This window comes from Lampetra planeri, chromosome 3, assembly GCF_965212315.1.
Source record: "Lampetra planeri chromosome 3, kcLamPlan1.2.h2, whole genome shotgun sequence".
Lineage (NCBI taxonomy): Eukaryota > Metazoa > Chordata > Hyperoartia > Petromyzontiformes > Petromyzontidae > Lampetra > Lampetra planeri.
In genome coordinates this window covers 3,228,567-3,240,689 of record NC_136109.1, presented here as the reverse complement: position 1 = coordinate 3,240,689, position 12,123 = coordinate 3,228,567, and the positions used below count along the sequence as shown (strand labels likewise).

The 12,123-nt window shown below is 42.7% G+C and overlaps 1 protein-coding gene across 2 annotated transcripts in view; it reads left to right on the top strand.

Moving 5' to 3' along the window:
• The window catches only part of LOC144736570 (small ribosomal subunit protein eS17), a 184,736-nt gene extending 179,238 nt beyond the window's left edge, over positions 1 to 5,498 (top strand). The window contains exons 1-5 of one of the 2 annotated variants that reach the window (XM_078619128.1): positions 345 to 660; positions 897 to 1,048; positions 3,339 to 3,444; positions 5,191 to 5,256; positions 5,383 to 5,498. In XM_078619128.1, coding sequence (XP_078475254.1) covers positions 658 to 660; positions 897 to 1,048; positions 3,339 to 3,444; positions 5,191 to 5,256; positions 5,383 to 5,457 — 402 coding nt within the window. In that variant the 5' untranslated portion in view covers positions 345 to 657 and the 3' untranslated portion in view covers positions 5,458 to 5,498. Of the gene's footprint in view, positions 1 to 344; positions 661 to 896; positions 1,049 to 3,338; positions 3,445 to 5,190; positions 5,257 to 5,382 lie in introns of those variants that run through there. The other variant, XM_078619138.1, reaches the window with a different exon arrangement.
• The last annotated feature ends 6,625 nt before the right edge of the window (positions 5,499 to 12,123 follow it).

Sequence of the window (12,123 nt, the reverse complement as noted above, 5' to 3'; positions counted from 1 at the left end):
AAAACATGCTTCAAATCGCTTTAAACTATTGTCATTGTAGTGCGTATTTAATGTGGCGATGCACTCTGATGTTGTAGGAGAAAACATTTATTAACAAGTCAATTTTATTAAGTAGAACGTGTTGACTATATTTATTCAAAGTTGCACATTTTAATGTGACGTCACATTTCTCACCCCCCCCCCTCTCGTCACACATCGTCACAATTGTCTGACCCCCCCCCCCCCAATAGGGGGGGGGGGTCCCTTAGTGGTTGCTGTATTGGAAGTGGTGGTTGCAGTGGCTACTGCTGTAGGAGTTGTAGAGGTTGTTTGTGCGCATGCGCTTCGGAGCCTTTCTCGAGCACACTTTCCCTTGGGTCCTCACGAGGCTCTGGCACGCCACAGTCGCCCAAAATATGCCTGTGAATCCGTCAAATTATTCGCTTATTCATACAATAATCAAGCTTTTTCAATAGTACATTACCCCAAAACATATTAAACGCTCGTGCAGATTTTTTTCATTTTTTAAAAGCGAACCGTTATATAAATCTGTAAATCAATCGATATATTTATGTTTTAACAGGCACTGCCGCGGGCAGCTCGCGGGAGGGGTCCTCGTACCGCGGGTGACGCGCCGCGCCCACCTCGGCCCCTTCTCTCGTTCGGCGCGCAGGCAACATGGTGGGTTCCTCTCGCAGCGCTCCCGGCCTTACACTCCGCCATCCGCGTCCATCCACGCCTGCCTCTCGCCGCGAACCCCGCAGCGGCGGCCGCGCGGCCACCAACACAGCCGGGCTACACTTCGCGCCCCATTATTTCATCGCGGCGCGTGTACGAACGCCTCCGTGTTGAGTTGTTACTCGGAGCCTTCAATCTCACCGTCCTCACCCCCTTCTCTGCCTCTCCCCACCCCGCAGGGTCGCGTACGTACCAAGACGATCAAGAAGGCGGCGCGGGTGATAATCGAGAAGTATTACACCCGCCTGGGCAATGACTTCCACACGAACAAGCGCGTGTGCGAGGAGATTGCCATCATCCCCAGCAAGCCGCTCCGCAACAAGATCGCGGGGTAGGCCCAGGCGCCGTCGGATTGATGAAGGAAGCGAGGCCCGAGACGCGCGCGGAAAATTGATTTTTTAAATTATTAAAATCTAAAATAAGTCGGATTGAGAGAAAAAGCCTTTAACTTACAAAGGCAGCATTTTTTTTTACAAGTACAGTTGTCTTTAAAGAGAACTGGGATGTTAGTGGTCTACGTTCTCACCCTGTGATGTGGGGTTCATAACGAACAGTGCAGTGCAGCGTATAGTATCGGGTTTATAATCTTGATTTTAAGCTTTCGTGACTGCAGGGATCCATGCTCTTTGGTTCTTTCGGTAAAGTCACGTAGGTAGAAATTAAATAGAACAAATCGCGACGTTTCGATCGCAACGCAGGCGATCTTCATCAGCCTCTCCCCCCTTGCCTATTTAACCTCTTGCCACGGCAGCTTTCTCGCCTACTTCAGCATTTTTCTTGCTGTGGTTTTATTTCTACCTTCGTGACTTTACCGAAAGAACCAAAGAGTATCGGCTTGACACACAAAGAACAACGGGCTTCATGGCGGTACAATGTAACGTGGCTTAAACGATTGAAAAAGTATTTGCATGCACAAATTAGTATTTTTTTTCTTTAACTCGCCGTCTTAGTGAAATAGGTAATGTTCCGAGCAACCCTCCCACGTGGTGGTAATGTTTGAATGATGTGCGGTCTGCCCCAAGGAGGTCCCACGTGTGTGAGTGTCGGTTCCTTGTGATGAACACTCGCTCCCTTAGTGGTTGAATCGCCGCAGTGCGATGCGAAGAAGTTCCCTCCCTGGAGCGTCCTAACCAGATTAGTTGCTGTGCTTCTCTATAATGGAAGAGCTGCCTAGTTGATAATTTAGCAGGCAGTCCTTTATATGGAACAGTTTCGTATAGAGAATGGTGCACTGAAGTTGAACCATATGTATTGCAAGATTTGAATTAAAAATGTAACCTATAATGCTTGCATTTAAATTGTAATGGTGCTATAATGCAATAGGCCTTGTGGTATTAAAATCAAAGTGGTATACGTAATACGTCCAACTGGGAATACTCGGAAAATAAAAGTTAGGTATTTACTTTTCAAATAATTAAATGGTTCCATTCTTTTAATGCTAGGAAATCACCACAATACATTTGATATCTCAGTAGGGAAGACTACTCCTTATATTTTCTTCTGTAAAAGTAAAGACTTTTACAGCCCCTTTATCAATCTGTGAAGGTTTTTTTTACCGTACTTCATGCTCGTAAATGCGGGTTGGTGAGGCCAGGGCCGGTTCTGATATTACATGTCATTGATGTTAGCCGTGGCCAATTATTCAAATCTAGTTGCCTAGTTCGAAGTGCCGTGCACGACACCACAATTCCTCCAATACTTAAACTGCATATACGCCAATGCGAAATAATTGAGATGGTAAACTGCATTTTCTATGGATGGATGATCCAGGTTTTTTGTGGTAACGATGTTTGTGGGGAAACTTGTTGATTTTTTTTGCTGCGTATCAAGGGGCATTGAAACCACATCAACATAGCTGCAAACGTAAGGAAGTAAACAAGATTCCCTAAATAAAAGATAACGTTCTTGAAGGGATAATTGCAATCTGGCCAATTTAAGCATGGTGCTAAGTAAGGGACTCAAAAAACTGGGGGCAAATAATGCTAGATGACCATATCCCAAGATGGCCACTAGATTTACCTAAAATGGCATATCTCGGTTCTTTAAAGCTGTATTTGGTTCCTAAATGGGAATTTTGAGAGTCTAGGTATTAATTAACAATGTTGTTGCTTGAAGTCAAATTTAAATGTCACGTTCAAACTTTGTATGTCCAGCCAGCATCTGCAATATGCATTGTCAGGATGATAACTGCTTTAAATGAAATCTAGCTTTGTACCGTAAGTATATTGCATTGAAAATTCTAGTTTGACAAGAGGTTGTACAATAATACCAATAATTTTAAGCCTTATCCCAGTCGTATCTTTTTGCAATCTGTATTTCAATTGTGGTCTTAGTTCTGCATGCCCAACATCTACTCATTCTTAATCATGTTATTCTATGAGCCATTATTGGAATTGGCTGATAATTGATGCAAATGTTCCAGAGTTTGCGTGTATTGAACAAATGCGTCAGAAAATTGGGTGCTCCTAGAAATCCTTGTGGTTGTTGGTATGTGTAAAAATACTTATTTTTTATGTGGAAATGTGGATATGAAGGAGACTTTGCTAATCTATGTTGTTTTAGTCTCCACAACTCCAATGATTATGTTGAGTTACATTTTGTAACTGGGTTTCTGTGCCCAGGTATGTGACCCATCTGATGAAGCGTATCCAGCGCGGCCCTGTCCGTGGCATCTCCATCAAGTTGCAGGAGGAAGAGAGGGAGCGACGTGACAACTACGTGCCCGAGGTACATGCATGGACTTTCGTGTTGTTCACAGTGACATTACCATGGAGTGTCCATGACTCAGGGGTGTAAAAGAGCATAAAGAATTGCTTTTGTCCAGCAGTTGTCGGCTCTTGAAGTGATAGCTACGTGTGACCCTTTTTGCCAGTATCAAGATATTGAATGATTAAAAAAAAGTAATTCATTGGTGTCTTCCTGCACCTACGCTTATCACAGTTATGTACGGTGCGAAAGAAGTTCAACAAACATACATTTGGTTGTTTGACCATCTAAACACCTGTGTTTATGACAGGGTAAACCTTTATTTTCCGTTCAGTATCTTTGATGTATGAAACTGGATTTGTTTTCGTAATTTGTATAAAGTGCAGTGTTTAGTTCTTAACACTGGGCAAAATGATTTCCTGCTTAAGCAAACTCGTCATGTTTCTTGACCAATGGCATTGACTCCATTGTTCCATGTTCACATCTGATTTTTTTTGTTGATGCCTCTATTTCTCAACTTGGATATGTTCGTATTATTATACCTGCATATTTTCAAAATATTTTCCTTAGAAAGAAGTCTGCCCTTGATTATGAACCTCCTATTTGCTTATTAGACCCTTATAATATCTGTGACTTGGGTGTTATCTTTGATATAGAACTTTAATCTCATATCTCTATACTTAGTAACTTGATACTGTTGACATCGGTCACAACACAGGTCATATAAGCCAATGTCTGTATATTTTTACTCTACAGTAGAACACCAATTGCCCATGTGGGGACCCCCCCCCCATAATTTATTCATATGAAAGTATACAAAAATGCAAAGATCATTTACTTACCAGATCATGTCGGCAATGTTTGTGTGATGTAAACCCCAAAAAACTCTTAACCAAAAATGTATGAATGAATCTCCATTTGTTTGTCTAAGTTTTCCTCTGCGGGTCTTTGTATCTATCGCCAACTCTTGCAACCACAAAGACGTGGTTCTTATTTTTAAAAGCACAGCAGCCTTTGCAGTTCTTAAAAAAGTTAGTGGCCAGATTAGCATTTTAAACAATTTTTTTAAAATTGGTATGATTGAAAAATAATACCTTCAAAAATGTGTATCCTCTACTATCAAAGAAGAATGAAAATAAACCCTTTAAAAAAACGGTTTGGAAGCTACTCAGTATTGTGTATAAATATAGATGGCTATCAAGAAAATGTAAGAGCACCATCACAGCACCAGTAGTAGCTGCTTGGACAATGGTGCATTTGTGGTGGTTTTTATAGGGGGCTTTTTTCAAAGAAGCTTCATGGAAGCTGGATGAAAGGTTCACATATCGGTTGACAGGTCAAGGGGTCATTTTAATGGGTTCTTGGGCAAGCTTTTGCTCTTGGTTGTGACTTTAATGGCATCATTAAATGATTGACTCGTTGCCAAATGAACATAAGCGTTTAATAGTACTGTTGGTAAGGTTTTCATAATAGGGTGAACTTTCAAACTGAAGGCTTCAGAAATAGGCTATTCAACTTAATTAAGTGAAACACTTTGTATTTCAATAATTTCAGTACTGAAAAGATATTTGCCAAATACCTATGCTTTTTAGGTCTGAAGCATATGAAGCCATGTGGTTTATGGTCATTCACTGAGACCTCAAACGAACCAAGTTTCTATTCTGGTGAAAACCTTGGATTGAACCCAGCGTCTCACAGGTTGCAACACAGCACCGAGTTATCCAGCTACGATATTCTAACCTAAATGTACCGCTCCTTTCTCATCAGGTATCGGCCCTCGACCATGAAGTGATTGAGGTTGACCCGGACACCAAGGAGATGCTGAAAGTGCTGGTAAGAATCTTTAATGACTCGTGCAGCCGAGTGCATTTTAATACAATTGTGTAACTTTTGCACGTTTATTACTGAATTTGCACCAATGGTGATCATGCCCATTTTTCCCCCACTTTATCCCTGCAGGACTTTGGAAACCTGCCCAACCTGCAGGTCACTCAGCCGATTCTGGGCATGGCCTTCCGGTCACCGCGGATCTAAAACGCATTCATGTTGTGAAAAATAAAACAATGAAAATCTCATTTGGTGTGGTGGTTTTTCAGCCCAAGTGCTTTGTACATTTGCATGCAGTTGGGGCCTACAGCGTGTTACCAAGTCGGATTAGAGACCAACTATTTTCAGTTAAATTGGAAACCCTGGTGCCATCACTGCTCATAACTGCTGAGAACTGAGCTGGTTTGGTTTTGCAAAGGAACTAGCCTAATGGGGATGTTTTCTGATAATAAATGTATTAGTACGTGATGGAAGCGGGGATTGGAGATGCATTCAGATGAGATGTAAGAAGAGAAATAGCTATTTGCATAAAAGCATGTGTGCAGTATTGAATCACTGACCCCTGTAGTTTACATGACTAATGGGTAGATGCAGCACAAACACATTCCTGCGGAGGGAGCTGGTAGGAACGTTGGGTTGCTCGGTTAATGGCCAGGGTCAACGGCGGCGTGGTGTATTCCGCAAATGTTGCCGAATGTGAGGGCGGGCACAAGCCGGCGTGAGTAGGTTAAATGTTGAGTTTTATAAGGGCACCGCGGGGTGACCAGCCCCTCCCCAACCAGCCCCTCCCAACTCATTTTTGGATGCACGACGGACGGATGGACAATATAATCCCCTGTGGGCTGGTGTCACCAGGAGGTTCATACCAGTAAAAACCTTTTGCACACTGAGACCTTTACCAGTGGCAAAATATAGTAGTAGGTTTTTACCCTTTAAACTGGTACAAAACTGACACCTTTATACAAGGCATCATGCTTGCAATAACCACAACACAAGTAGTCAAAATGCAAACAAAAATAAACAACTGTTGATGATAATGATATGCACTGTCCTTGAAGTTGATTGGTCCACACCCGAGTGCTTTCTTTAGAGCCTAGTCTCCATTGGTATTGGACCAGATGACACCAAAAGGCGTACAACTCAAAAACAGTGCACTATCAGAGTATTGAGAGCTCGGGGCAAACTGGTAAAGGAGGTCTCAGTGTAAATGCTTACCCCGAGCTCTCTGATAGTGCACTGTTTTTGAGTTGTACGCCTTTTGGTGTCATCTGGTCCAACACCAATGGAGACTAGGCTCTAAAGAAAGCTGTCTCGGGTGTGGACCAATCAACTTCAAGGACAGTACATATCATTATCAGAGTTTATTTTTGTTTGCATTTTGACTACTTGTGTTGTGGTTATTGCAAACATGATGCCTTGTATAAAGGTGTCAGTTTTGTACCAGTTTGAAGGGTAAAAACCTACTACTAAACCTTTTGCACGTTTGTGTGACGTGAAAGTAAATGTGAGTAATAAGTAAACCCGTAAAAACAAAGTTTTTCACTATAAATCCTTTATATGCGTGGCGGCTAGAGTCCTCTCGTCCTCTGGCTTGAGATGGCTGCCACTTATGGGTCAGATGATTGTCTGCCACCATTAAGCAATTGGTAATTAAATATTTAATTTGTTTTCCCTAAACAGTAAAATTTTTGATTTTTTTTCACGAAAATTAATTGTCACACACAACGAGTCTGTGGAAAATGCCAGCTCGATTGGATCACGGGAAGTGGGTTAAAAAACGAGCGAAAGATTTGCACGGTCCTAAGCAAGCAAGCGAACTTAATATAAAGGATTTTAAAATATATTCGCCTGTGGAGGACGCGGGGATCGATCCCGCGACCTTTGGCATGGGAAGCGAGGGCACTACCAACTGCGCTACTCCGCCACGGCCTGTGGAGGGGTTACGCTCTGGGCTCTTACACTCTGACGTTCAGCCAAAGCCATGAATGCGTTCTATTTGAATGTATGTAAAATAAAAAAAATTTGCCTAAAAAGTGTACAATTTTGGGAATTTTTTTTCACGAACAATAATTGTCTGGCACAACGAGTCTGTGTGGAAAATGTCAGCTCGATTGGATCACGGGAAGTGGGTTAAAAAACGACCGAAAGATTTGCACGGTCCTAAGCAAGCAAGCACGCGAACTTAATATAAAGGATTTAAAAATACATGACGTCAAATTTTGTTTAGTGTTCACCGTCTCGGCACTGAATAGCTTGATGCTGGTCAAATACAGTATGAAGCTTTCAAAACAACCCAAGCGATAACATTTGTAATTTAGTCAATTTGTATATGATTGGATAGAAGAAATGTATCTGGCTCTCATCTTTGGGCTGCACTTTCAGTTGCCATCCCCAAAGTGGATACATTCATAACCCACCAGGAAATATTTAGAATTTATAATACTAGGATTGAGTGGCTCGAAATTGCACGAGTGCTTTGAAACACCAGCTGTTGTGGAGTTGTGGCTGGCTTCTCCAGTGCCAGGAGCTGTAAGTATAGTAGATTAATAAATCGGCAGAGCATGCGCGTGATGGCTTTGCTTTGGCCACCTGGTTTCATCCCACAAGAAGCCAAGCATCCCAATGTAATGTAACAACCTGGGCACAAGCTGATTTTATGCATTCCGTTTACTTCCACTGCACAATACTTACCCACAACCACTTGATTTCGAACAGTTAACCAGCATGTTCTCGAATCCATGTGTCCATTTTTATGTCGGTGTAATCCTAAGCACGCATCTGCTTTTCTGCGAGCTTTTCCATCGGTGTCCATGTTTTTGGTCAATTTAAAATCTGATAAGTTTATAAGCGTAATCTGTGATGGATAAAAAGAGCCACACTATGAAAAGGTTATAGCAGTGATTTCCCTGCAGAGATATTTGCCCTCACCATGAGAATTTCCACTGCTGGCTCAGAAACGCCCGGAGAGATGAGAGCCACAGGTTCACTTCGTAGTGATGTGTCTCATGAAGGGGTAAGAGGACACGTGTCGGTGAGTGAGAAATATGAACGGTTAAATTTCGTTTATGGGTAGGAATTCCCACATCACGTTGCAGCTTGTCCAAAGTGCAAAACTACGATGGCGTAACCCGAGCACACGCCTCATCCATCCCATGTGCCAGGGTTGGGCGCTTTAATGTTCGTTAATAGCAAAAAAACTAATTCCGGTGATGTGGGAAAGTGGCAACATTCGTGATTCGTGTCCGATGTTGAATGTCCATGTCTTATTGAATGGTGCTGTCGTGTACATTTTGCTACGAGGCGACAAATAACATTTACACAACATGCACGATTTAATGACATAATTGTGTTTATTTAATATACGATGCATTTGGTAGTAATTCATTGTGCTACAACCTTTCTCACGTATGCCCATGAGAAACAAAGAGGGACTTTGTTATGACTTTAAAATAAACACAAAGCAACGTAACGTGTATATATCACTCGCTGTTCTCCGGCCACTATGCGTGTCTGTTGAGGCTTTGTGAGCCCTGTATAAGTAACACTGGGTAATCCTGCATGAACTGAATTTGGGGATGACATTCAAGGTTCATGCAGTTACTTCCAAATGGAATTCGCATTAGTGTGAAATAACGTATCTGACAAATATCACAACAGAAAGACAAAAGCGTTCAAATAATTGATGGTTTGTGTATAAAGTATCAACATAAATGGATACTCATGGGTTTATCTGCTGTAAATATTATCCAACAAAACTACAACCAGAATCTTGCTCCGGCGCAGCACGCAAAGCATCATCGTAACCATTACTTGCATTGTTTTTTTTAATGTTATTACAGCTATCGGCTGAAATAATTAGCATGCACTACAGATGCGACATGTTACTGGTAGGAACCTCCTGGTTCCACCAGCCCACAGGGGATTATTGTGTCCGTCCGTCGTGCTGGATGGGGAGGGGCTGGGTGGGGGGTGGGGCTCGGTGGGGAGGGGCTGGTCACCCCGTGGTGCCCTTATAAAACTCAACGTTTAACCTACTCACGCCGGCTTGTGCCCGCCCTCACAGTCGGGCATATTTGCGGAATACACCACGCCGCAAGTTGACCCTGGCCATTGACCGAGCAACCCAACGTTCCTACCAGCTCCCTCCGCAGGAATGTGTTCTAATTGTCAAGTGACGTTTGAGTTTCTTTGCGAGTATAACGACAAACAGTGAGCAAACATTTCAACTGCATGTATGTTTGGGAACATTGAACGCACCGAACCTTATATGAGTCTTAATACATTATTTATACGGTTTAATGTAGGAGCTGTTCAGAGAACTCACGGTTTGACTGAGAATGTCACATTTTAGAGACTGCCAGATGTGTATCAACATACTAGCAATTAAAAAAATGAAGATTTCTACAACAACAAAAACCCCCAACTAACCTCATGTTAGCCTTTTTGTTTAACAATTACATCGTGATGAGCTCAGAGGACAATGACTGCATTCTTTACGAGGGGATCTTGTATGGAAACGAAATTTGTTAATTGAATATCTCAGTCTCAAAAATGTTTGACAACTCCTTGCAGAGATATATACAGCATGTACATGCGGACATTTCGTGATAATAGTTAGTCATGGAAATGTCCCAGCCAACGACATCACACGTTGTTACAAACAATTTCTTCAGATTGTACGAGAGTTAGTGGAACGTGTTGTTTCAGAAACTTCATGGACATTGTGGGAAACAGCGTTGACTGGCAGCAGACGTGACGACACAAGCTTCAGTTCGTCACTTCTCAAATACATTTTGGCCTTCGCATGCCTCCCCACGAGTGTTTTAGTTGTTTATATGATTATATAAAGTCAATATATTACACCCTATTTGCTGAAAAAAGTTAGGACAGGCTACATAACATATATATATCTGCTTACTTCATAAAATCAATGGAATAGCTAGGAACATAGTTGCTGCAGTTTCCAATCGTAAAGCCCTGTTTAAACATACATGAGCCAGCATGAATCCTTCTGATAAAATGGTTCACTTCACCGGCGTGCATGCCCTTTAATAAAAAAAAAATCAAGGTTTTGAAGGAGCAATGATTGTCTCGGGTTTCAGTGTTGTTGGATATTTAATGGACATGCAAAACACCACGAGACCAACAGAGTTGTTGACGTTAGCATCGATTTAGTTGTTGAGAATGTACATTCACGAAAAAATACCTCCACCAAAGTTGAATAATTATTTTGTCATGAGTGAAGAATTATTAGTGGAAACCTATCCATATTGACCACACCGTTGAAATATACGCTGCTAACAAGATGTTGCGAGAGGCACAATGGTAGTTGTATTGCCAGCAAGAGTCGTATGTTACACTCTGTATGTATTATCCGAGATTGAACCTATTCCAGATGGCTTTGTAGGTGCGGATGCGGGGCGACACATGCCATAATTCTGTTCTTTATACTGGTAGGAACCCACTAGTTCCACCAGCCCACAGGGGATTATTCTGTCCGTCCGTCCGTCGTGCATCCAAAAATGGGAGGGGTGGGGCTGGGTGGAAAGGGGAGGGTGGGGAGGAGCTGGGTGGGGAGGGTGGGGAGGGGCTGGGTGGGGAGGGTGGGGCTAGGTGGGGGGTGGGAGGGGTGGGGCTGGGTGGGGAGGGGCTGGTCACCCCATGGTGCCCTTATAAAACTCAACGTTTAACCTACTCACGCCATCTTGTGCCCGCCCTCACAGTCGGGCATATTTGCGGAATACACCACGCCGCCGTTGACCCTGGCCATTGACTGAGCAACCCAACGTTCCTACCAGCTCCCTCCGCAGGAATGTGTTCCGAGATTGAACCTATTCCAGATGGCTTTGTAGGTGCGGATGCGGGGCGACCACATGCCATAATTCTGTTCGTTTATATCGCAATGAAAGCTGCAGTCGGAACGCCAGTTCCCTGTGGGGTTAACAGTGTTGGCACCTCCCTAGAGAGGCCTGCAGCAAGCTCAATGTCTCTCTAGATGCTTTCACCTCAAATTGTTTGGCATACACTTGTTCGTTCGATTAATAATCACGATATATATTTTTCAATGAATGATGACTTTAAAATATGCCATTGCTCAAAACGTGATCATCGCTCATTATTAATTCAGCCTATTATTGTAATGTGTGTATAAATTACATTTTAGTGGTTAACACATTTTGAGCATGGGATGTCAAACATCGTAAATTGAATGCGTTTCCCACCTCACAATAGTAACTATGCACGTCACTGCACTGCAGGATAGAAAAAGAAACACGGTTGATGCAACCTTTCGGACTCATTCTCAAAACAATTTGACGGCGCAATGGCAGGGGAGAAGACGATCATTTGTGGGAACGATGTCGCAGCGTCAATTTTGGACAAAACTGCATCAAACAGAAAAACTGAAAGAAAACAAGACCAAAAAGAGGGCATTGAGTGGAGAAGACTCAGAAAAGAAAACCACGCGGCAGTCTCCTGGTGAAGAAATTGCGTCTGTAAATGTGTCTGTGCGCCTTCTGCGAACTGCATCGTGTACAGGGGAGTTCGTAAACCGACGTCGTCACATCTACAAAATGCGTTGTAGATGATGCCGTGTACAACTTTATGAACACGCGGTTTACGTGATGCACAATCACGCGAAGAGACAATGCCATGGGTGTAACACTTCGACTAAATTTCGTGGGAATTTAAGTCCAATGCCACGTGATCACTGAGAATGCTCCTTTTATGTGTTTAACTTCTCTTCAGCAAAACCTGGTTTTACAAGTATAGGAGATATAAGTTGTAGCTAAATGAAAACTCCCTCCGCAAATGAAATTAAAAAGCAACGCATTTTCCACGACTGAAATTTGACTTTTACCGCATGATAGTGGC